The following is a 26,078-nucleotide window of genomic DNA, read 5'->3' as shown; positions in this document are numbered from 1 at the left end:
TTAATTGTTACAACTAAAACTTAAAGAAAACGTTTTATTTAATAAAATCTAATGATACTACTCTTGTAATATACTTTTTTTATTTGTAACATTTGTATAATGCATAAACATAGAGCTTTAAAGTCGATTTTTTCAGCATTTTTGTAGAATTATTTTCTATAACAAATCGTTATTGCTAATATAGGTATTAATCAATATTTGAAAAAAATCTTATTTCTTAAAAAAAATTATTTAAAACATTTATAACGCTTTAAAATATTAATAGTGAAAAGAAGTAGATTGTTTATAACTATAATCTACCTTCTTTTCAGATAATTTTATATACTGATTTGAATTTAAAAAAATACGTTGACAAAAAAACACTGACAAGTTTGAATAAGACTTGTTCAGGGACACTAACAGCTGTATATGTATGAATAATATTTTTGATTATTTATTGTTTTTTTTTTCAGGATCTTTGTACTGTGGAAGATTTGGATCATGTTTCAAATTAAAATTAAACTTAATTCATAAAACACTAGCTAATTTAGGTTAGTATGTAATAAAAGAAAATATGTTCCAAATCTTTTTTTTTTTAATTAATTTATGCAAAGATGTTTTTTTTTTGTGTTAGAATCATATATTAAAGGTATAATCTTATTGCAATCCTTAAAGAAATATATAAATTATCACCCTGTTATGTTGCTCTTATATTTATACTTTATATCAATACGGCTATTTGAAGAAAATTAAACTTAGGAGATTCTATGTAATAGACACAAGTTTTTAGTGTTATTGTAAAGTGAATGTGTATATTAAATTCCTAAAAATATAAATATGATCTTAATAGTGTTGTTTAATTAATGGCCTAATAAAAATACATGTGATTAACTTTTTAATCCTTTATTTTTTCTATATAAACTATATTCGTACTGTAATTTTGACCATATACCTTTGCACATTCTAACCAATCTTTCATCAACTATAATTGCACACTTTGATGTTACATACTCGGCTTCGATAATTTTTGCAGCTAACTTATATTTCTTCTTTTGAATTAAACTAAGGCTTAAATATAAACGGCATCGTGATGCTATATTTGGATCTCCTAGAAAAGTTACGAACTGAATCAACTTACTGATAGATTCAAAAGAATTTATACCTAGCCTTATTGCCAATTTTAACTGATTAACAGAAATTTTTCCGGCAGTGTCAGCGCATTTTTCAAAGTAATCTCCCAAAGCTGAAAAAGCACCACCCAATGTTGAAAGCCAGCTAAGTGCATGATCTAATTCACATTTTTCTCTAATTAGAAAGCATACATGCTCATTCCTAAAAAAAGAAACAAAAACTAAGCTATAAGTTTCATATATACATATTGTGTATAGATATACCTACCATCTATAATCTATTAAGTCTCTTTTAGTTTCTTGCAATATCAAATTCCTTGGTAAAACGTCCGAAGTATTTACAAATTTTAAAAAATTATTCCTATATATACAACTTAGGATAAGTTCTTTAATAAAATAATGCACAAATACACAATCTAGATTTAATTTGCCTTTTAACACTTCTTTTCCTTCATTTTGGTTAAAATCATTCAAATTTAACACTTCTCGATTATCCAACAGTACTTTACCATAATAATATTTATCAGGGCTTAATATTGTAAGAATTAATGGACACATAATTAGGTACTTAAAATTTAACCATTCTGTGAAAGATGATAGTATAATCTGGTATAATTTAGATATTTTTCTGCTTTTACCAATAATAAAAATGTATCAAAAGAAGGCAATTTTTTGGTTATAAATTTGAAAACTAATGAAAACTGACATGAAACTGACAGATGCATGACAGATGTAAACAAATTTTTAGGGCAAAAATAATACTCTGTGGGTCTGAACAGGAAAGGAAATAAAAATTTAAATATTTTTATTCTAAATACATTCAAATATCAAACTATGGGGTATTACCAACTATGGTATTGTAAATTGATAATGTTCTTTGCTTAATGTGTTTACTTGTAAATTATAATATTAACTAATTAGTTACTAAAAATATCCAAAAATTAGCGCCAACTTGTAGGAACTTTTGATTTCTGGTTTAGTTTTTTTTGGTTGGTGACATTAAAATAAATGCGTTTGATTTGTGGCGTTTTTTGCAAACAAAATAAGCCGTTTTAAAAATCAAGTTTTTAACTGAGATTTTTGGTGGCGTTAATAAAAACTTTGGATTACATGATTCCCGAAAAATGGATAGAAATTATTCACGGAAAATGCAAGAAGGGGGTTTATTTTAGAAGGACGCCATTTTTGCAAATGTAACTGTCAAAGCTAATAGAAAGGTCTGTGTCAAATGAGTAAACATAAATATTATGAGAATTTAAGGAAATTTAATGGAAAAACTATAATTGCGAAAGAAGAATTAAACGTTTGAGATATTGTAATGTGCCTGGATGTTTTAAGAAACATCAACTACATTTTTCAGGTCATATTTAACAATATGGATATATGAAGGCCTACTTATTAGGATTCACACTTCCATGGAGCCCAAGGCGATGTAAATGGACAAGCACAAGGTTGGGATTATGATGCAAAGTGCAAAAAAGGTGCCCATAAGCGACATCAACGAATGTATCACTTGTAAATTGTGTAAAGGCTATTTTATTGATGCTACCACTATCATTGAATGTCTTCATACATGTATGTATATTTAAACTGTAGAATAGAAAATTAGTCAATTTCTGTTTTAACATAAATAACAATTGTATATTTACAGTTTGTCGCAGTTGTATTGTGCGATATTTGGAATCTAATAAATACTGTCCAATCTGTGATGTTCAAGTTCATAAAACCAAACCGTTGCTCAACATTAGGTATGACAAAACTATACAAGATCTCGTCTACAAACTGGTTCCAAGATTATATTGCAGTAAGCATTATATTACGGTATCATTACTTCTGAGAGAAACTACATTAATATTTGTAGATGAAATTAAAAGAAGAAAAGAATATTATGAAAGTCATCCAGAAGAAAAGCCTACGGTATTAGAGCAGACTTTAATGTCACAGTATGAATATGTTTTAGCCCCGGAGGAGTCAATTAATCTCACTTTAAAATACCATGGATGCAGTGAAGGTGTGCGGTAAGTGTATTTTTTTAAGGTTACAGGATCTATGAAAACAATTTATTAAAAAGATGAAGGTGGAAACATGGAAGTTGCTGAAAAATACAAATTGCATATAAGTTGGGATTTGTACAACTTCAAAATTGTCAACAGAAAACTGATAAAGTTTCTGTCTTTAATATACTCTCCCCCTTTTTTATTCAATTATGGTTGAATAAAACAGTTGTATTTTAAATAAAATAGAATTAAACTTCTTTATTCATAATTATTGTATATTAAAAGTATAAAAAGAAGGTTATCAAAATAGCCTCTGGAATGTTTTTTGTTATTGTAAATTTTATATCAGAATTCCATGAGTGATATTACATCTGCTGGAATTTTTTTTCGGCCATTCAGTGCTGGCAGTTCCATCACAACCAGGCATTTTGAAACAGTTCCTCCCAGCTTTTTAACTAGCTCACATGCAGCTCCTAGAGTACCTCCAGTTGCTAGTAAGTCATCTACCACCAAAACTATCTGTCCTGCTTTTATTGATTCTTCTTGGATTTCAACCGTAGCCTGCAGAAAATGTTATGTCAATTATTTTTTAGTAGTATTATTTAAATAACTCACCTCACCATATTCCAACTCATATTTGTAACTCTGTACCTTCCCAGGTAGTTTACCCTTCTTTCTGATAGGGACGAATGGAATGTTCAGTTCTAGAGATATGAGGGGGCCTAATAGAAAGCCCCTGGCATCTAGGCCTACCACAACTTCAACTGGCGGACATATTGTCTTGGCAGTGTCGATTAATATTTCTTTCAATAAGGTGGATGCTGAAGGGTTTGATAATATGCTAAAGAGGTCCCTAGTAAAACAGATAGAAATTTCTTACTATAATTTGTTGGGAAAATAGTATTAGTGGGTGATTGAATGAGTTATTTTGTTTAATTGTTTTGAAATTTTTCAAGACAGATTCTAAGTAAGTTCAGTAAGTAGCCGATTCTTAATAAAAACTAATTTTTGTTTATAAAAAAAAATGAATGGGCAGTGTGTGTCAATAGATCTTTTTTTACACTCTTGCCATGGAACAACAGCACGACAGAGTTTCCAGACGGTCACCCGTCCATCCACTCGCATCGTCTAACGTCGCTTAACTTCGATGATCCATCGGGAGCCGGAGGTTCGACGTAGCTGGGCCGTTGCCCAATTTTTAATAATATGTATTGGAATTGTGGTACTCCCTGTATAAAGCTAATAACTTATATAGAAACGCCAAATTGGAAACATTTAGATGAAAACCGGATTTTTTTCGCATTTATTTATGTATTTACACCATGTATGTACATAATTTTTTCGAGACTTTCTTTTTTGGAACAATTTGACACTGGTATTTTTACCAAAAATATTTATTTGTATGTGGCAACATCGGTTTATGATTTTTAAATCGCGTGGATCATCAAGGTCGGAATCACCGTTTTTGTCTGGATGTGCATTTTGGGAAAATATCGATACTAAATTATGGATCTCTAAATCCATTTTATAGTTAAATTATTCGGGTCTGGTCCACTTTCGGTACGTCAAAATTTTAAAATTTTCTATACAGAATTGAGAAGAGGAACACTTATAATGACATTTTCTAACAAAAAAAGTGCGGATCGTCCATAAATAACACCAAAAACAAACCCCCCAAGAAGAATGTTGTAACCAATGCAATCAAAACTCAGTTACGGCGGACGTTTTTACCATTGTGATCCTCTTCTCAACCTTTAACACAGATCAAAATATAATATATATTCTTATGAGCTTAATATCGCTAACGCTATTTTTCAAAATTAATAGGAAAGTATAAATAAAATAAAATTCCGATTTTCAATATTTCATTGTTAAGCGTAGTTTACACGGGCAAGTAAATTATCGCAGGTATATGTCTGAGAGCACTTCTACCAAACTTGCATAATGTAAACAGTATCCGAAAGCACTCTCCCAGCAAGTCACAAAATTGGCGGGGAAGTGGTTGCAACGAAAGACGCTTGCAAGTGTAAACAGGTTGGGAGAGTGCTCTGGCAAGTTAAAATTTATTTCCGTCTTGTTGAAAGTTTTTGGTGCAAGTGATTTTCGAAGGCGTGTTAAATAACGATATTAAAATGGAGAAACGTATGTGGTAGAAAGAAGATACAATCACTTTGATTAATTTATTTGAAGGATTTCCGGAATTGTGGCAAAAAAAATCGAAAATTTACAGAGATAGAGCTCAAAAGCAAAAAGCAATCAAATTTATAGCTGTCAAATTCAACACAACTGAGGCTGAGATTCAGCGGAAACTACATAGTATTCGTACTTAAGCAAACCAGGAGTGGAACAAAATTATAAAAAGAAAAAGTAAAATCGACTTCTGACATTCGCAGAAAATTGTTTAAATGCTTTGGGTCTTCATTTCTTATTTTTTTAATAACATCGCGTAAGCTCCAAGACTAGGCCTTCTGGCAATCCATTCTTTAACCCATATTCTTTTTCTAGATTTTCTTGACTGTTTGCGTAAAATTGCAACAAGAAGAGCAGTGGCTGCAGCTCTCTTTTTACGGCGCGACATTTTTCTACTAAACAATATACTTGTGCAATATACACCATACCGTGTATACGTGTATGCAATTTCTTGCTCAAAGCATATAAAAGCATATGCCTAGAAGGTACTTGTTGCAAAAAATTGCTTTAAAATTTGCTTAAATGTAAACACTATCGCAAGTTACTCTAGCAAGTTCTATCGCAATTTTCTATCCCGTGTAAACTACGCTTTACCGCCAGCGATATACGCAGACGCGAGCAAAAGACAAATAAACCTAAATCAGCGTCTTCCTTGTCACTTTTATTAAACTTAATAAGGAAAGCTATATTCTAACCTCAAAAAATAAATAATTTTATTGCAGAAATCTCAAACATTTAGCCGAGTATTCGTACGATCCGTATTTAAAACGTTAAAACATTAATTGTAGAATATATTAATATCAAATTTACATCAATAACTTGAAGATTGACGTACCTAAAGTGGACCATCACCAATAATTATTCATTTATTTGTTGCCCTTGATGAATTATATTTAATATTATTCATCTGCATATCTGAACTATTTAACTTTTCAATTCATTTTAAAATTTTAACTTTCAACGTTTATAACAATATCGACAGTATAATTTCGATAGTTCTCGACATCCCTAGTCATTTGTCATCCTCGCTCGATTTTTTAGGTTATTATCTGTTTAATTGTCAATAAAATAAAAAATAATGAAATTTTCCAAGTTTCTTTTTGGAATCTGCCTGTTTCAATTGCAAATACGGAACAAATTGAATGTTATGTAACGAAATCCACTTACCAAAAAATAATTCCCGGTTTAGGAAAGTCCGGATAACTTTTCACCGCCTTCTTTAATTCCTCGAGTTTATCTTGTTTGCTCATCGCATCTAATTACAGCCAAAGTCACAGCGTCTAATTTGATCGTAGGCTGTCTTCCAATTGAACAATGTTTCAGTAGGTTTGCCTGATTTTTTATCTGCTACAAGGCGATAAGGTTTTTAAGTGTTATTTCCGCCGAAATTCCAACAAGTGGTTTGGGTTTGTTTACATCAGCGTTGCTACGATCGTACGGCAAAAAACTCCTGAAGGAGAGGGAGTACCCATGGGAGTACCTATAGGAGATTAATATTTCTATTGTCATTATTGAATTGATGTTCTCATTTTTTTTAATTTACCACAAACATACACGCAGGGTTGCCAAATGTCCCGCCATAGGGGAATAGACTCGCTTTTTGTTAACGAATCCCGCTTATTTAAAATTAATTCTCCGCTTTTTAAGTATATTAACCCGAATTCTCTCTTTTTCACTATTCAGCAATTTAAAAGTAATTTTTTAATTAACCATAATAATATTAGGCAATGTATAACGGGTACGTCTCAAAAGTGGCTCACCCCCTATAACTTTTTTATTTTTTCAGATAAAAAAACGAGAATTGGTAATATATTAGGATTGATTGACGTAGAATAGACGGTCATAAATTAGGATTGATTGACGTATTCAATTGTTTTTGGTCACTTCCTGTTTCACCGGAAATTATTACAACTTTTGATTTTTAAATGGCACCCTCGGTATTTTTAAAATTCAATCTAGAGTGTCATTGCTATGTTAAAAACACCAATTCTTCATCAATGAGCAATGGAAAATAGATTTGATAGCCTAACGGTTTTAGTCTCTTGTCCTGGCCAGTTAGAAAATGCTCAAATCGTATTTTTAATCATATCTCAATTTTTTCAAACGGAACGAGGGCTCATTAGCATATTTGGAAAAAGCATTTTTTTACGAATAATTTGATACCACACACTTGTTATTTCGAGTCAAATTTTCGTTACTAACCGCAAGTTATAATTTCAAATAAACCAGATGCGAAAATGTCAAAAGTTGACATATGATATGTCATTCAATTCAGAGTGTTATTTTCTATCGAATAAAGTAAAAAAATAACGAGGGTGCCATTTAAAAATCAAAAGTTGTAGTCATTTCCGGTGAAACAGGAAGTGACCAAAAACAATTGAATACGTCAATCAATCCCAATTTATGTCATACTAGTTGAATCCTGGCGCATCCGCCACGACATGCGACATCAGGAAAAAAAACTTTTTATTTTTTTTTAATTAAATGAAAAACAAAAAATCCGGCGACGACAGTTTTTAGAAGAGCCAATTAGCTATCTTTTAGTAAAAAAAGCAACTTTCTAGAGCAAGTCGTTACTTCTGTAGAGCCGACACAGATAAACATTAGCATTTTATATATGTAGATACTAACATACCAAATCTCGTTTTTTTAACTGAAAAAATAAAAAAGTTATAGGGGGAGAGATGTATATATGAGCCACTTTTGAGACGCACCCGGTATAGGAAACATACAGAAAAATCATTAAAAGAGAATAAAATAGATATAGGAAATATAGAATGTTCAGCCATCGTTCACCGTCACGTCATATATTTTGTCGAACTCTCTCAATCACTTGCCAACCAGATGAAAGAGATCGGTGACGCCATTACGGTATTTCGTAAATTATTGCATATTCTTTTTAGTAATCGTCATTGTCATTTGATCTGGGGTTATAATTTTATTGACGGACCTCGACCAATGTCAAAATTTCCTTTTAGAAATTGTCATTGTCATTTGATTTGAGGTTATAATTTTATTGGCTTTTTTTCTTTTTGTTTTTGCGATGAATTTTATTGTGGGTGTTGTTGGTCGACATTCGTAATAAGGCCGTTTTTTGATTATGAGGATTTGGCAACCCTGGTGAAGGAGTGGGAGTAGGTACCTAGGAAATTTAGTAGTTGTGTCGTCACTAATGATGTTCCAATTAAACTTAAAAATTGTGTTTTTTATTTACTACATAAACATACATGGTTGGATTATTATTACTAATAAACATACTGAGTGTTTTTCAAAAGCGTTTCAGATAAAAAACGAAATTTGATATATTAGTATATCGAACCGGCATCTCTGGCCTTGGGTGCCAATTTTCATGTGTACGACGAGTATGGTCAATACCGCTCAATAGTAAGATAAAATAAGAAGTAAATTAAAATAAGATAAAGAAAGAAGAGCAAGTATCAATCCCGATCGCATGAAATCTGGCGTCCTATTAAGTGATTATGTAATATAAATTCTCTCGCTTTTTTGCTCTTTCCGACTTACTAGATCGCCATAGCGATTCACTCCTAGACATGTAAACTCCGACCTAATAGCCTAAGAGCTGACGACATATTTAGAGAACATATTTTAGGCAAGCTAGAATAACTAAAAATGTATAGTTTATTAACTGGTGAACCCAGAATCCTAAGTCTGGCTGGGGGGTTGGGGGTATTTCGCTACTGCGCAACCCATAACATTTGCAAAAAAATAAACCCAAAAAACATTCTTTAGGCAACTTGAAATTTGTTTATTCTTAAATTTTAGCATCTATTTAGCCTAGAAATAGAATGTAGAATGTTTAGAAGGGGAGTTAATCACCGCGACCTTATAGATCTATTGTGTGTTCCCCTTTCTTGAGTTATAACGAGTTATAACTCATCATACAGTCTCAGGGCTTTAAGAAAAGCCAGTATCTGAGACGGCTCCACAGAGGCCAGCTCTCCATCCTCGACATCAGACGTAAAAAATATGTATTAATTGCCAGACGAATTCAATGGGATTGCCAGACGCGAATAAAGAGTTTAAATGAGCGCGATAAGAAAGTCTTATGAGTATCTATAAACGCGAGAAAGATAGTTTATTGAGACCCGTCGGCAGCCGATGCGGCTGACGTAACAGCATTTTGGAGTCGTAAAAATTTAAAAAAAAACTAACTAATATTGAATAAATAAAAAGAAATATTTTTTAATAAAAATGTATGATTGAAATCCTTTCAATAAGAAGACTTTTTAATTTAAGTATTTTGTATCTGAAAGAATAAAAAGACGAATAATTATTTAAAAATTAGCATAATATAAAATATATTTTTTTCAAACGTCACAAAAGTATAATTATTATTATTTTTTGCGACCTGATTGACAGTATAAAAAAGTCATTTTAACGCCTAAGCATAAAAGTAAAGCACTTTTACTTACTTTTGAATCTATTTAGAAAGATTAACAATGGTACTTTAATAAAATTCCAGAATACTTATTTTTTTAGCACTCATGGTACTCTTTTGTCGGGACTACGTTTTCTGGTAATACCACTTCTTTAAATTTTAAACCATGTTGTTGGCGCACTTATAAAATTATTTGCATTTTTGTAGTCTGCCTTCATCAAAAAACAATAACTTTGTCACTAGTAACTTTCTACAAAATACAACTTAAATGTTTTTTATCCATTGTGATTTAGTAGTTAGTAGCGAAATCAGTAGTTACTAAAATATTTATTTGCAGTAATTATTCTAAACTATTTACGCTATGCACGTCAATATTTAATTTATAAATACATATTTGTACATGGTAACTTAATTCCAACAATGTAATCTCTGAATTAAAAGCCTGCAAATAATTGAGATGAAACCGAAAAAAAAATTGTTTTTATGAAAATTTGAAGTACTCCAAAATCAATTTGAAGTACTCCAAAACTGTTGTCTTTAAGACATGTCATAAGACTTTTTTGTCGCGCTAATTTAAAATCTTTATTCGCGTCTGGCAAGTATTAAATCCCATTGAATTCGTCTGGCAATTAACACATATTTTTTAATATCATCTAATAAACACACTGTAAACATTTTAGAATGCCTAAAGTATGTTTTCCAGGTATAACAATTAATTATATTTGGAATGGTCGGGTTACACTTTAAACCCGAAAAAAAAGTCTGGCATACTTATTTCTAGGTTAAATAGATGCTAAAATTTAAGAATAAACAAATTTCAACTTGCCTTAAGAATGTTTTTTGGATTTATTTTTTTGCAAATGTTATGGGTTGCGCAGTAGCGAAATACCCCCAACACCCCAGCCAGACTTAGGATTCTGGGTTCTCAAGTTATTAAAGTTTATTTTTTTTTGTTACTCTAATTTGCCTAAAATATGTTCTCTAAATATGTCACCAGCTCTCCGGCTATAAGGTTTCGCTTGCCAGTGAGGTATGACACAAATCAGGGTAGCACATACTTGGTATTTTGAGTTAAATTGTCGTTATGAACACAGCCATTGCTCTTTAGATTGGAATTTAAAATACTGTTTTTTTTAAACGATAATGTCAAAAGTTTTCTCAGGATGTCACTTTCTATCAAATTATATATATATAAAGCGGGGGTCCTACCTCCATATTGCTCGATTTTGCCATTCTTCCTGGTTAATAGCTCTGTCTCTCATGTACTGGTCTACTCCATCTAACCACGTAGTTGTAGGTCTTCCTCTTTTCCTTCTGCTTTGGGGACGATACTCCATTGCCCTTTTTAATATCTTTCCCCTCCCATTCTTTTTACATAGTAGCTGTCTCGATTCGATGTTGTCGGTGCTGGTATATATTCGCCTTGTTCTTTGCCTGATCTCCTCATTTCTAATATGTTCCATCCTTGATATGCGACATGCTCTTCTGAGAAAGTCCATCTCCACTGACTCGACCATCCTTCTTTCTTTTGCTGTAAATTGCCAGCATTCGGCACCGTATGTTAAAATTGGATCTACGATTGCTTTGTAAATCCTTATCTTTGTTTGGATGGATGTTTTATTTGACCACAGGAGAGGTTTTAAAAGACCGATTACTTTCTTACCTTGTTGAACTCGACTATGTATATCTTTCTTGGAGTTCCCTTCTTCAGATATAATACTTCCTAAATATTTATATTCGCTACATCTTTTAATTTCATGTATGTGTAGTTCAGGATCTTCAGTTTGTTCTTCTCCTACTTTCAGGTATTTGGTTTTTGTGAGGTTGATATTGAGTCCCCATCTGTCGTATTCTTCCTCAAGTTTCCTCAACATATAGTCGGCATCCTCCTCACAACCTGCAACAATAACTTGGTCGTCTGCAAAGAACAAGGTCGATAGACAGTGGTTGTCAATCTCTATTCCTATAGCTCTACTCTTCCTTCTCCGGTTTTTCAATACCTTCTGGATATATATTTTAAATAAGGTAGGTGATAAACTGCACCCCTGTCTAAGTCCTTTAGATGTCAGGAAGGATTCCGATAGGAACTTCCCCTGACTTCCCCTTCTATCAAATTAAGTATAAAAATACTGAGGGTACGAGGGTACCATTTAAAAATCGATATTTGTTGCCATTTCCGGCGAAACAGAAAGTGGCCTAAAATAGATGAATACGTCATTCAATCCTGATTAATGCTATATACAGGGTGCTACAAATTCGAGGTACGAGCATTGGTATCTCGGAAACCGTAATAGATACGAAGATGGTTAAATTGGGGCAAAGTTGCGCCTTGAGATGTTAACAAGATGACATCAAAAAAGTTTTAAAAAGTTCGAGGATTGCTGAGTTTTTTCGAAAAAAAACGGATTTTTTTGAAAATCAATTTTATTTTTTCCTGTTGTTACTTTTTAGAAAATCAAAAAACTAATTCCACATTCTGATAGCCATTTATTATTATAAATATTAAAGATAATATTATAAATAAAAAAAGATAATTTGTGAGATACAGAGGCCAACTTATATTTTTTAAATACGGACCTGCATTTTTTATATCAAGTTTTGAAAGAACTCGGTCTCCTGATATGCCACACTTATACTTTATTTTTGTTTTGGGTACCTTTACAACAACAAAACTATTTAATTGTTATTTTAAATAATTTCAAGTCTGACTCTGGTTTTTTAAATTATTTAATCTGCTTATATTCATCGCAACATTATTGATCAGCGCTAATTAATAAAAAAGGGAGCCAATTGAAAGATTCAATTCATCGAGCCGATTAAAAGATTTAAATAATTATAAATAATATTCAGGTTAGCAATTTAAAGATATTATTTTTAACTTTTTTACTGTGAATTTGAAATCTCAGTGTACGATCTAATAATTTGCATAATATTAATCGTCATTATTATAAATTAATTAACTTCTACTAACTAGTTTCTAGTGCTCTACATATTCGAAAGGGTTATAACACCCTCCCTATTGCACACATTTATTTTTCGTTCAATTTTATTTATAGCTCTTGAAACAGATCTTCGGATTCTTCGGAATGCATTTTGTACTCTTTATTGTAAATGCTGAGATGTATTGATTTCACACACATATTATTTATTTTTTATGATTTTATTGCATTTGATTTTCCTTTATGCAATGTTTTACCCCACGTCATTATTAAGTTTGAAAGCTTATCAATATTGTAACGATGAATAGATTAAATATTTAAAAAAAACAGAGCCGGACTTGAAATTAGTTTAAATAAATTGTGCTCAAATTGCCGAAACAAAAAAAAATATTAAGTGTGGCATATTATTGTACTCAGGAGACAGAGTTCTTTCTTTCATACCCTGAAATAAAAAATGCAGGTCCGTATTTAAAAAAAAATAAGTTGGCCCCTGTATCTCACAAATTATCAGCTAATTTGAAAATATAAAAATACTATCAGATAGCCCTAATAAAGTGGCAATGAGAATGTGCAATTCGTTTTTTTTTCTAAAAAGCAACGACAGAAAAAAATAAAATTGATTTTCAAAAAAATCCGTTTTTTTTTCAAAAAACTCCACAATCCTTGAAATTTTTAAAGCTTTTTTTGATGGCATCTTGGTGAACATCCCAAAGCGCAACTTTGCCCCCAATTTAACCATGTTCGTATCTATTACGGTTACCGAGATACCAATGCTCGTACCTCGAATTTGTAGCACCCTGTATATACAGGATAGTCCGAACTGTATTCCGGAAACTTCGGCAGCATATTCTGCAGATAAAAATAAGTAAAAAAGTTCGTATAAATGTATGTCCTAAAATGCTTAGTTTCGAAGACACAGGGTGTAGAAGTTTCATTTTTATTTCGATTTTTTGCAAATAATTTCTGATGTAACGTCAATATTTCGATGAAAATTGGTGTGTGGGAGTTTCTTGACATGAGAAATTTGGATTTTGAAGTCAATATGACTCCTACTAGTAGAGGGCGCCACCTACATATTTTTTAACTGGTTTGAAGAGTAATAACTTTTCGTCCGTACCTGTAAAAAACTACTGAGTAAAAAAATATACATTTACGACTTTTTTTACATGAAAAATGTCTCTTGGTAAAAACTGCTACGAGTAATGGTTTTCGAGATATTTAGAATAGAAATTATCAATACCTGTCATCATTGACATAAATTAAACATGTTGACTAAATAGTTACTAGAGTCAAATCATAAATTTGAAATGTTTTTGTGCCAAATGTTCAACAGAAACTGTTTTATCATCATTTTTTGCAAAAAAAAATTATGATTAATTTAAAATAATAAAAATTTCCCAAATTTATTATTTCAGTGAAATAGCTATCTACTCAACGTGTTTATTTTTCGTCAATAATGACATGTATTTAGTATTTCCATTCTAAATATCTTAAGACCGGTTGTTCGTAGCGATTTTACAAAGAGATATTTTTTACGTAAAAAATCACAGAGATGTATATTTTTTCGCTCGGTAGTTTTATACAAGTACGGACAAAAAGTTATTACGCTTCAAAACAGTTAAAACACACGTAGATGGCGCCCTCTACTAGTAGGAGTCCTATTGATATCAAAATCAAATTTCTCATGTCACAAAACTTCCAGGCACCAATTTTCATCCAAATATTGACGTTACTCCAGAAATTATTTCGAAAAAATCTCCGAAACTAAGCATTTTAGGACATACATTTATACGAACTTTTTACTTATTTCTATCTGCAGAATATGCTGCCGAAGTTTCCGGAATACACCCTGTATATATGTTGGAGGCAGATGCCGAATTCGGCCTATGTCCGAAATAATTAGACATATGGCGATTTGTCCATACTAAACTTGCCAGATGCATGCAACTTCGTGGTTATAAATAGTCTTTATATAACTTCTTTGCGGAAGGGGTTAATCTTTTTTTGGTATAATATAACGACAAAAGATTAACACCCTCCGCATAGAAGTTGAAACCAATGCAATCAAAACTCTTCCGCGTAACTTTGTGAATATAGGTAGGTATATTTAATTATAATCGCCATATGTCTAATTATTTCGGACATAGGCCGAATTCGTCATCTGCCTCCAACATAATATATACTAACATATCGAATTTCGTTTCCTTGTCTGAAGAAATAAAAAAGTTATAGGGCTGCCGCTTTGGAAAAACATCCATAAAGAATCAGTTTTCATAGAGGATATGTTTCAGCTATCTAAGATGTCCCAGTGCAGTTTCAATTTTACACCTGAAAAAACTCGTCAGGGTGAAGTACGAGTTGACCGAACAACACAATATCGAGATCTTCTACGACCAAGACTGCCTAAATTCGTCGCTGTCTCTCATGGATGTCGCCTATATTTATTCATGGAAAAGGGTAAAATTTGAAGCTCAATCTTAACATTTTTGACCCTCTATTATGTTGTTTTTTAGAATACCCCTCTAGACTTAAGTTACAAAATTTATGAATGCCCGGCGAAAAAGGCGAAGCTAGATCAAGCGGTATCGGAGGATAACACTACAAACTCCCTGCAGAATAATAATAATTGGAAAGAGGTAGAGCTAAGAATAAGTGAAAATGGGGAAATGTCTATTACCGGGATTCGGGATTCTATGATTTTGGACGTTCCCGAAGACGTCGTAATAGCGGAAAAGAAAGACACCGAGGAGAACCAAAGAGAATCTGAAGAACCCGTTGAAGAAGTTAAAGTTGAAGAAAAAGTCAAAGAAAATGAGATAGTTCTTACACCCGTCGTGACTCAAGCTTCGCCTGTAAAAAAGGAGATTCCTGGTCTCAAGTTCATCGGTAAAATACCTGCGATTTCTCAGCCGAGTACTTCTTTAGATGTTTCTGTTGTTACCACCACCACCACCACTACTTCCAGCATCAGTATCGTTACTTCCACTACAACCTTACCGAAATCTTCATCGGAAATCATCATCACATCTAACATATCCATCATTCCGTTGCCGACGGGCAAAGCTACCTGCAACACTACGACGGTCTTCAGCACGATTAACAAGAGCATGTGCAGCACGAAACCCGCCGAGAAACCCCCGGTAACCGAACCTAGAGCTCCGAAAAGGAAAAACGAGGACTCGAAATTGGAGGAACTGGCACCTGCGTCTAAACTCCCCAAACCCACCATTCTGAACCACACGATCGGTTTGATGAATCTGTCGAATAATCATCCTTTGAAGAAGCACAAGTTGAACAGGAACGGGGAGATTTTGGAGAAGGTGACGGCGGGATTGAGCGCGAATAACGTGTCCGTTTTGACGAGCTCTAAACCGGTTGTGGTCAATAAAAATTCGACTACTGCAGGTGGTGCCGTAAAAGGTGGGGAGCAAAAGCCGGCCAATACTCCTTGTTACGCGCCAAAAGGGACAGTTGAAAAGAACGGGGACAAGGGAGAATACAGACGAGTATACTTTGACGTAAGTTTTATTAAATTCTTCCAAGGCTCATTTAACTAATATTTGCACTCGATCAGATTGATTGATATACGGTAATCGCAAAACATTTTCCGGTGCACGTCATCAATCATATCGAAATTGACACAAGCCTATACACCTGTCTAAATGAAATTTTGCCAAAAATGTTTAAATTTGTTGTATAATTTAAGATACCGAGCAGCTCTTCATTTTACTTCATAGAGATTGTAACAGATATTTTGTTTAGATTAAAACTGCAAAAATTAGTTTAAAGCGATTATTATTATCGCCATGTTGGTCACATTGCGCCACGATCAGCAACGTTGTCGTTTATTATTTGACAATAATCATGTCAGTCATTATTTTGTATAATATCGTTTTGTTGTTGAATCTTTGGGAGTAATTCTCTTTTTTTGCCATTTTTCATAATCTTTTTTTAAAATTTCTAGTTTTAAGCACAAATAATTCTTTTAAGAACTAAATTTTCGAGTTTTTGTATTGCATTTCTTGAAATTGTTTATCGAAAATACGCCGAAGCATTAAACAGTCGAATCAAAGAGCTTGTAGCTTGTGGCTTTCCTGATAAACTATTTTGAACGAGAACGTGAAAATAAAGGTCCTTTGTTACCCTTGATTGCAGTCAGAGAAGTAAGTTTGATTGATAAGCACATTATACCATTTTCAAAGTTATTTCTTATTTCGATTTGCAGGGAGTAATAAATATATTGTTTCCCAATTTTACATTAAGATTCATCTCATAAATCCATTACAATCTGGCTGCGCTGTCGCCATCGCTTGTCACTCAAAGTTGATCACGTGCATCGGAAATTGTTTTGCGATTACTTTAGTTGGCAACAGTGTTAGAGGGTTTTAGGATTGGTGATTGATACTGATGCTGAAGCAAATTTTAGTCATTTTCAATAAATCAATTTTTTTTAGTAATCATGTCAATTCACTGACATCAATTTTTATGACTAGTTGGCTTGGAAATGACGATCGATTACATTCCAAATATAAGTTTACATATAAAATGACAACGATCTTCATTTCGTAGCCATCGCTGACGCTGTTTTTTTTATCATATTGTACAATGTTATCAAAATTTATTACAAACATGTAACTTAACCTACATTTTTTAATACACTTATTCGATAAGTAAATTAGAAAATCTTCAGATTAAATATTTTTCATAACCACTAATTTCTCATTTTGTTTTGATAAGGGTCATTATGGAAAACGAATTTAAATATCGTCAATAATCATAATATTCTTTAATTTTTGATCTGTTTTAACGCTAGCGATAACAGACGATAAATATTCGAATTTCTTAAATTTATTGCCCACCAAACGAGAAAAATTAGATAACCAACTATTACAATCATTTTTGATCGCTCCATAGTACTTGTATGTCGCTGTATAAATCATTAACTAAATTTATTACAGTTTAGCACTCTACAGAAAACAACCGCCCCGCCTACTACTCACCATCCTCACTCTCACCAAATACCTATTATCACGCCCTCGCAACTTCCGCACAACCAAATCCTCAACGCTCTGCACTTAAAAACGACCCCCGCTCCAAACACCACCGCTCCTCCCACCGTAGCTCAGGACACGCCCTCGCAGCTGCCTTCCACCACCGCGGCGGCCAATCACGATCCGTGCCCCGCCCCCATGACCATCAAAACCAAACCGAGCACGCCCATCGGATACAAGACGTTGCGCGATCCGCCGAAAAGTTGGAACTCGCAGATCAATCTACAGATTGCGAAGAATACTATCGCCCAAAATCGGCAAAATTCAGGCGAACTAAAGAACGTTAGACCGGCGAAGTTTTTTAAAGGGAGGAATACTATGCCGCGATATTTAGGTGAGTATATACAGGGTCCGGCAATATACAGTGCTTTGGGCATCTGTAGCTCCTAAAATAAAAATCTCGGGAATTTTGTTTAAGTGCAAATCTAAAGTATGTACTAGGATGCATTTCAGGAAAATATTTTAACTTCTATAGGATGGTTTAAAAAAGTGTGACTGGATCGGAATGATTTTTTTAAATGGAACTCCCTGTATATTATGCATTTTTGGTTTCTTTTCAGATCATTTTGCATAATCCTAAGATATGAGTAAATATATTTCGATAGCTTCAGAGATATTAATAAATAAATAAAAACAACATATTTTCTGCCTTTCTTAAAAAAACGAATTTAAATACAAGAACTGTCCTGAAATCAAAACTATATTAGGTATTTACTTTAGATGGTCTGTACTTACTTTGCTATAAATATAATAATCGTAAATCATACAGTATGTTCAAAATTATACGCCGAATTTTCTAAAATATAAAATTACTTTTCTTGTTTTTTTTTAAATGGAACACCCTGTATATTTTTTTTCAATAGATGAAGAATTAAAAAATGAACATTTTTTGTATTTATATATTTTTCAAAATTTTTAACGGTTTCGCAGATATTTCAGTTTTATATTTTTTATGGCATTTTTCACAGTAAATTTTTATCGAAGCCACCCAGTGATTTTTGTCTCGTATTTTACCGTTGAAAGAGCCATATGAAATAATATTGCGTGTATCTAATGAAACAGTAATATACAGGATGTTCTATTTAAAAGAACAAAAAAATTATTTTATATTTTAGGAAGTTTGGCCTAGAATTTTGAACACCCTGTATGATTTAAGATTACTATATTTGTAGCAAAGTAGGTAAAGTAGGTATCACAACCATCTAAAGTAAATACCTAACATAGTTTTGATTTCAGGACAGTTCTTCTATTTGTAATAATTTTTTTAAAGAAGGTTGAAAATTATACATGTTTTATTTATTTATTAATTAATCTCTGAAATTATCGAAATATATTTACTTATATCTTAGGATTATGTTATGTACAGTGATATGAAAGGATTTTTTTTAAAACAAACATTTAAAAAATCATCCCAATCCACTCACACTTTTTTGAGCCATCCTATAGAAGTTAAAATATTTTTCTGAAATGCATCCTCGAACTACATACTTTAGGTTTGCACTTAAATAAAATATTCAAGTTTTTTATTCTAGGAACTACAGATGCCCGACGCACTCTTGCCGGACCCTGTATAAAACTATAATTAATGTTTATGATTTCATATCGCAAATAATAAATCATTTATTAGCTTTTTTACGTATGATTTTAATTATTATGAATCGTTTTTATTTAGGAAATCCAGCCTCAGGAGTAAAACCGATGTACCAAGTACACGTCAGTCCTGACAAGGACAAGAACCACACAGAAAACGCTAAAGTAGAGAAAAGAGAAATAAAGAAGCACTCGATAGTGAAAATCGATCCCAAAACGTTGAAGCCGATCAGCGAGAAGGCTCCTGAAACGTCGAACTTGAGTAACGTCACTGTACATGCGTCGCCACAACCCAATCAGGAATTCAGGTTAGTGGTAGTAACAGGGTCAGGCATTTACTGTCTTTGATGTAGATGTACATATTAATCATACGTTATTTTTTTTTTATTTTTATACCTTATAGCAAGCAATTTCAACAGACGACAACTCAAATGTCATCTGAAAATATATTTTTAGGTTAAATTCATCTCCGGGTGATCTAAAAATCAACACCAGTTCAGTTTCCATTTTTAATCCGCTGAAGTTACAAAGTTCGCCTAAAGGGGACAGGAAGTCTCCAAAAAGTCCAATCTCTCCAAAAGTTAAAGCTACAACGTGTGTAACATCAGGTAAATATTAATTCTAGGTTTGTTAGTAGAACAGACGCTACGAAATTTTACCAAGCTGTTGTTGCTTAACATACCTGTTATTTTGAAATTACATTTAAAATAAAAGATATGAAAATAACAGTTCTCTGACAGCGTCTGTTCGTCGGATATCAGGACGGCTCTGCTGCGAGTGTTATAGTCTTTCCGAAGTCTATTGGAAGCAGGATTGGCATGATTTAAATGAAGTGATTTTTTTGAATTTTAATCATGTGATTTAAATAAAAAAAATATTGAAACTTTATGATAAATCAAAAAATAACTGTAAAAGTTATAAAAATGTGTCCTAGAGGACTAGACAAATATTTCTATAACAGATATAACAGATAATAAATCGAAAAATAATTGTAAATGTTATAAAACTACATAAAAATATCTATTTATCAAAATTTAAATGTTGGACCGATTTTTGAAGCAATTTCGTGTGAATCCATTAGACCGCTAAACTCAGGGCTTTATTTTAAAATTTATATATAAGTGACAAAAATTCGCTGTTCAAATACATATCATTCGCAAAATATAGTTCAGAACGAGGTTCTTCTGATATAGAGACCATATTCCCGAAAATCTATAATCGTTGTCAGAAAATATGTTGTTTTATAAATATTTTTTTTTGAAACGGTTATATGTTTCCAAATTTCTACCGACATTTTGATCTGCAGTAAGTACTTTACACTTTGACATTAGATAATACATACTAATTTCATTTTCGTATTAAGAATATTTCCGAACAATACTGTATTGTTTTATTAGTAGTAAAAATTATACTTTTTTGACGATGCTGCATTTTTGCAGTACCATCGTAAAGCTATTCCGACGTTACAGGGAGGCACAAAAAGTACATTTTTATTCCGAATAGAACATACTATTTTTTAAACATCACAAATAATTTTTTAATCAGTTTCAAACATTGCAAATAATATAAACAGTAATCGAGCAACAATTTGTACACTCGTTGAATTTGACACTTATATCAGTTTAATAATATATTTTGTACTTTTGTGCTTAGGCGTAACAGTCCTTTACTTATTGGTAACCGATGTGGAAAAATCACACGCCCCATAGAATTGTTGATGTTATCGGTCTCTGGGTATAGATATAGCCATTTAGGATAGGACTTTAGTTGGAAATAAGTCCTAGTCATTTAGAAATCCGATTTAAGTATTGTTTTGAATTAAAATAAAAAAAATCTGATTTATATAAAAAAAAATCTGATTTAAATAAAACGATCATACGATATTTTTAGGGATGATATATTTCGAGCACAGAACAGGGTTGCCAACTTTCAAAATAAAAAATAGAGGACGAGAGGGTAAAAAAGAGACAAACATTTTTTGAAACCTCGTTTGAAACCCAATGTCTAGAATTTACATTCTTAAAAATATTTAAACACCAAACTTGTTAAAATAAAATAAACCATTTTCAACAAAAAAATTTGTTTCAAAACATAAGTTAACAGTAGGTAAAATAATTAAACATGTTTATTTTTTAACACCAATATTTCTTATACATAAATATTTCTTCGTTTTCGTTTCTGTACAAACGCGTGGGAGTAGCGAAAGACACAGATTAACAATTTTTTAAAGCATTGTGGGGATAGACGAATATTTTTTAGATTTTGAGTTTGGTATGTAAAAAAGAGGATTTTTTCAATGAGTGAGAGAAAAGAGAGCAGTGAGATCAAAAAGAGGACTGTCCTCTGGAATACAGGACGGTTGGCAACCCTAAACTATGCTCACGCCTATGAGTTTTTTTGCGCGATAAAAAAATTGAAAAGTGTATTTCGAAATTTATCTGGAAAATTTTTGTTGTGATTAACATTGCCTAATTTCTTTTCCAGCCTCGACTCCTTCACTGTCTCCCAAACAGCAACGCGACAAAACGAATTTGACGTTCACGCCACCCAACCCTTTTGTCCCAAATTTATCTAATCCGACTCTGGGTCCTGGCCCTTGGGGATACCCCAGCTACGACCCGCGAGTGATGGCGGCTTACCATAATCTGTGGTACAGTCAGCGAATGGCGGCGGGGCTAGTACCCACTCACTTACCTCTCGAGTTCAGCCTCAACATGGCCGCCATGAACCAAAAACTTACGGGAGTAACGAGTTCGTCGACTAAAGAGAGAAAGAAGAGGGAGGTGAGGGAAACTGGTAAAGACGGAAAATTAAGTCAGGGTCCCGTAAAATCTTCCGTTTCGCCAAAGGGCGATCCTAAGAAGACTCTGGAGACTGCTTTGGAGAAGCTGTGCCAGAATAAAGCGAAGGAATTGGTGATGGCTGCTAATAATAGTCAAAAACATGTAGCGGAGGTTAAGGTGTCGGACAAGGGAAAAGTTGAGGACAAAGCTGCTGATGTGGAAATAGTAGTGGAGAAAAGTACAAATGGACAGAAAGAAGGTAATTATAAAATATAATTTTAGGTCTTGTCATTATTTAAGGTGGATTTACAAGCATCCGTCGTCGGTTGATACGATCCTCCGTCGGCGCTCTGATTGGTCATATTGAGATTTATCGCTATCAGGAAGTGGTTATTCTCTTTCTAATTTATACATATAATTTTACATTTTAAAGTGCAGTATAAAGGAAATGTTCTTTTGAACATTTTTTTGTCAAGAGTAAGCAAACGCAAAACCCAAAATATCTTTAAAAAAATCTTTTAAATATTTTTTTTTAAGACTTAAGACTGTTCAGCCATCGTTCACCCCTACGTCATCATTTGTCAAATATAAGTCTTAGGGTGTGTCTGAGATCATTTCACATTGTTTAGAAAATTTTAGTTACCCGAAATTTTAAATTGATCTTTTTCATCTGGTTGGCAAGTGATTGAGAGAGTTTGGCAATATATGACGTGACGTTGAACGATGGCTGAACATTCTATAATTAGTCTTTAAAAAATAAATGAACTTACTCGACTGTCAAACAACTGAACACAGGGTTGCCAGATGCAATTTTGCAAATACCTTATATTATTGATTCTAAAATTCCTAAAATTCCCTAACTTACAACAATTTTAAAGTAACTAATGCAATATTCTCAATAATGTCAATGGTTAGAATAGTTCGCGTTCGTTAGAACTATACAGGGTGAACCGAACTGTATTCCGGAAACTTCGGTAGTATATTCTGCAGATAAAAATAAGTAAAAAAGTTCGTATAAATGAATGTCCTAAAATGCTTAGTTTCGGAGATACAGGGTGTAAAAGTTTCATTTTTATTTCGATTTTTTCCAAATAATTTCTGAGGTAACGTCAATATTTGGATGAAATTTGGTGTCTGGGAGTTTTTTGATATGAGAAATTTGATTTTGATGTCAATATGACCCCTACTTGTAAAGGGCGCCACCTACATATTTTTAACTTGTTTGAAGAGTAAGAACTTTTCGTCCGTACCTGTATAAAACTACTAAGTAAAAAAATATACATTTACGACGTTTTTACCGTAAAAAATGTCTCTTTATAAAGATCGCTACGAGTAATAATTCTCGAGATATTTGAAATCGAAATTATCAGTACCTGTCATCATTGACATAAATTAAACGTATGTTGACTAAATAGTTAATAGACTGAAATCATAAATTTGAAATATTTTGTGCCAAATTACCATCAATCATCATTTTTTCAAAGAAAATTTTATGATTAATTTAAAAAAATAAAAATTTCCCAAATTTATCATTTCAGTCAAATAACTATCTACTCAACATGTTTAATTTTTGTCAATAATGACATGTATTGACTATTTCCATTCTAAATATCTCGAGAAGGGTTGTTCGTAATGATTTTTACCAAGAGACATTTTTCACCTAAAAAATTACAAAAATGTATATTTTTTCACTCAGCAGTTCTATACAGGTAAGGACAAAAAGTTATTACTCTTCAAATCAATTAAGACACATGTAGGTCCTCTAAATTAAATTTCTCATGTCAAAAATTTTCATTCAAATATTGACGTTACTTGAGAAAATATTTGGAAAAAATGGAAATAAAAATGAAACTTCTACACCCTGTATCACCAAAACTAAGCATTTTAGAACATGTATTTATAAGAAATTTTTTACTTCTTTTTATCTGCAGAATATGCTACCGAAGTTTCCGGAATACAGTTCGGACCACCCTGTATATAAGAAGAGAGATGATAGATGCATATTTTCACTAAATTTTGTGCAAGAATCTAGACCTAGGCCTAGACCTGGCAACTACGACTAAGCATCGAAAACGGGCGTAGACATATGACAAGAGATGTGCAAACAGATTGCGCAGATTTTGTTGTGCTGTAAACATAGTGCGGTATAAGACGTAAATACTTTCAAATTTTTTAGGAAAATTTTCTTTAATAGGTTTGGTTAATATTACAGAGAAAAACTCAGAACGGATACAAACGTCCACCGCCTCAGTACCGGATACGAAACAGCCTCAGACTAAGAAAATAACCGAGGAATCTCGACAACTTCCGCCAACCACATCTACCGCAGTGGTCAATAAGAAACCAGCAGCGAATGATGTTAAAACCCCCATTGTCAATGGAGAACATCCCAAGCTCGACCCATCGCTACCCCCACCACCCTCGTTAAATGGTAAAAACACTGACGACGGTGACAGTTCGACTAACGAAACGTCGAAAAAGTGCTCGAGCGACGAAAACGTTGCGAAAAATGATGTCGGTAAGTGCGATTCGAAAAACGATAAACTTGTGAACCAATGTAGCGATGAAGTTGTGACGACTAAAGGTAACGAATTAGAGACAGGACTAGCTGTAAAGAATGGCGAGAATCAAAGTGTGGGAGCGTAGGATATTGTAGTAAAAATCACAGAATCACCTAACCTTACAGAAGCGACACGGACGATTGTTTCGTGGGCCGAATTTTAAGGGAGTTTATCAGTCCATAACTTTAACCCCGGTCGTCAAGTTTTGACTAGATAGTTAATCTCAGGGATGAATAAGTAAAAAGTCGTAATGCAAAAGAAATATTTTTTTATGTGTTAAAAACATTTCATGAAAAGCAAAAAATACTTTTTCCGATTATTATTTAAGTAAAGCTCTTTTAAAAGCATAGCTTTCTGTTAATGCTTTGTAAAAAGTTAATTTTTCTTTGGTGTTTTGTTGGTGATATATTTTTTATTTTGTGTAGAAGTTAAAATTTATGCCGAAATAATTGAAAGTATATGTTGAGAAAGAAGAGAAATATCATTTCTCTCACCTTTCTCACGCAAAAATATTACTAAAAGTTAAATATCCATCCCTGCAAAATGCTTTCCCTTTTATCTCTTCGAATTATTATTTACTAGACTTAATACGAAAATAAACATCACAATTGTAAGAGCGAATAAGAAAAATAAAATATTTTTTTTATTTATATAGCATAATATATGAATGGTGTTAACATCAATTTAATATTCAATCAACATAAATAAAAGAAGCCAAACTTACCTTGGATGCCTGATCTGCACAATACTTCTCACTCCTTGAAATATATATTACGTATTTTGCAATCTATAAAAATAAAATATACTTGAGCATCACTGGAAAACGCACACAATCACATTACCATAATCGAGTATATAAAATAGTTAAATATGTTTGTTATTGTACCGTAGCTAAGGCCACAAGGCGTCTCACCTACATATAGGCATGGCCCAAAAGCGACATAGTCGTAGCTTAGGCAGGTTACTATATTAAACAGGTTGTCTAGTAACTTTTGAACCAATAGGAGCGAAGCTGTAACTATGTCACAGCGATGCTACAGAAAGTATAAAATCATAGGTAAAGGAATAACAAATTAAATGCAACCGACGAAAACACATCAAACAACTGAAAACTATGGACGTCATACACTATAAACAATAAAGTGCACAATGAATATCGATTCGGAAATGCACTGTAGACAGTTTTTATCCCTCTATCTATAAATGAAAGTAGCTTTCCTATGACGTAGTAGATGACGACACGTTTTCGATAATGGCGGATCGAGTTACGAGACAACCTTATCTTTTAATAACCTTGCCTTTCATGAACGTTTTAATACGTTTTTTACGTTCAAGAAGCAGCATCCACCATAGGCGTAGGTTATTATTTAATTATTTATTTGTTTATAAATAAAGATTATTCATAACCAAATAAGTCTAATAAGCGTAACAGTAAGTAATAAATTAAATTTTGTAACCG

At 32.7% G+C, this 26,078-nt stretch overlaps 3 protein-coding genes across 5 annotated transcripts; 1 reads left to right on the top strand and 2 right to left on the bottom strand.

The window, feature by feature from the left end:
- Positions 1-439: 439 nt before the first annotated feature.
- On the bottom strand, positions 440-1,809 carry LOC115881656 (uncharacterized protein F58A4.6). The gene is made up of 3 exons (XM_030899229.1): positions 1,378-1,809; positions 1,142-1,311; positions 440-1,087 (listed from the first exon to the last, which is right to left on the bottom strand). The coding sequence occupies exons 1-3, from the start codon at positions 1,665-1,667 to the stop codon at positions 867-869; spliced, it is 681 nt and encodes a 226-aa protein (XP_030755089.1). The 5' UTR covers positions 1,668-1,809; the 3' UTR covers positions 440-866.
- A 300-nt stretch (positions 1,810-2,109) lies between these two features.
- Positions 2,110-25,570, top strand: LOC115881655 (protein suppressor 2 of zeste-like). Of its 3 annotated transcripts, none has more exons than XM_030899226.1 (11): positions 2,110-2,326; positions 2,470-2,684; positions 2,761-2,913; positions 2,971-3,127; positions 14,926-15,091; positions 15,148-16,152; positions 17,593-18,019; positions 19,358-19,583; positions 19,732-19,883; positions 21,760-22,317; positions 24,271-25,570. In XM_030899226.1, the coding sequence occupies exons 2-11, from the start codon at positions 2,546-2,548 to the stop codon at positions 24,702-24,704; spliced, it is 3,417 nt and encodes a 1,138-aa protein (XP_030755086.1). In that variant the 5' UTR covers positions 2,110-2,326; positions 2,470-2,545; the 3' UTR covers positions 24,705-25,570. The 3 variants fall into 3 exon arrangements, with proteins under 3 accessions (XP_030755086.1, XP_030755088.1, XP_030755087.1); XM_030899228.1 differs by lacking the exon at positions 2,110-2,326 and adding an exon at positions 2,329-2,412; XM_030899227.1 differs by lacking the exon at positions 2,110-2,326 and having other exon boundaries at positions 2,333-2,684.
- On the bottom strand, positions 3,343-6,764 carry LOC115881657 (adenine phosphoribosyltransferase). The gene is made up of 3 exons (XM_030899230.1): positions 6,464-6,764; positions 3,722-3,959; positions 3,343-3,667 (listed from the first exon to the last, which is right to left on the bottom strand). The coding sequence occupies exons 1-3, from the start codon at positions 6,544-6,546 to the stop codon at positions 3,452-3,454; spliced, it is 537 nt and encodes a 178-aa protein (XP_030755090.1). The 5' UTR covers positions 6,547-6,764; the 3' UTR covers positions 3,343-3,451.
- Positions 25,571-26,078: the final 508 nt, after the last annotated feature.

The sequence above is a fragment of the Sitophilus oryzae genome, unplaced genomic scaffold (assembly GCF_002938485.1).
Source record: "Sitophilus oryzae breed Bouriz unplaced genomic scaffold, Soryzae_2.0 scaffold_172_pilon_pilon, whole genome shotgun sequence".
NCBI lineage: Eukaryota > Metazoa > Arthropoda > Insecta > Coleoptera > Curculionidae > Sitophilus > Sitophilus oryzae.
Note: the sequence above shows the minus strand (reverse complement) of the source record. Positions and strands in the feature narration are given on the sequence as shown.

Excerpts from the sequence above, each read along its gene's own strand:
- LOC115881656 (XM_030899229.1), bottom strand. The coding sequence starts at position 1,667 with ATGTGTCCATTAATTCTTACAATATTAAGCCCTGATAAATATTATTAT. Across the intron at positions 1,312-1,377 it reads GACTTAATAGATTATAGATG|GAATGAGCATGTATGCTTTC; the intron begins GTAGGTATATCT and ends TTCTTTTTTTAG. Across the intron at positions 1,088-1,141 it reads AAAATTGGCAATAAGGCTAG|GAGATCCAAATATAGCATCA; the intron begins GTATAAATTCTT and ends TAACTTTTCTAG.
- LOC115881655 (XM_030899226.1), top strand. The coding sequence starts at position 2,546 with ATGGACAAGCACAAGGTTGGGATTATGATGCAAAGTGCAAAAAAGGTG. Across the intron at positions 3,128-14,925 it reads GGATGCAGTGAAGGTGTGCG|CTATCTAAGATGTCCCAGTG; the intron begins GTAAGTGTATTT and ends GATATGTTTCAG. Across the intron at positions 19,884-21,759 it reads TACAACGTGTGTAACATCAG|CCTCGACTCCTTCACTGTCT; the intron begins GTAAATATTAAT and ends TTTCTTTTCCAG.
- LOC115881657 (XM_030899230.1), bottom strand. The coding sequence starts at position 6,546 with ATGAGCAAACAAGATAAACTCGAGGAATTAAAGAAGGCGGTGAAAAGT. Across the intron at positions 3,960-6,463 it reads AAACCGGGAATTATTTTTTG|GGACCTCTTTAGCATATTAT; the intron begins GTAAGTGGATTT and ends CTGTTTTACTAG. Across the intron at positions 3,668-3,721 it reads ATGAGTTGGAATATGGTGAG|GCTACGGTTGAAATCCAAGA; the intron begins GTGAGTTATTTA and ends CATTTTCTGCAG.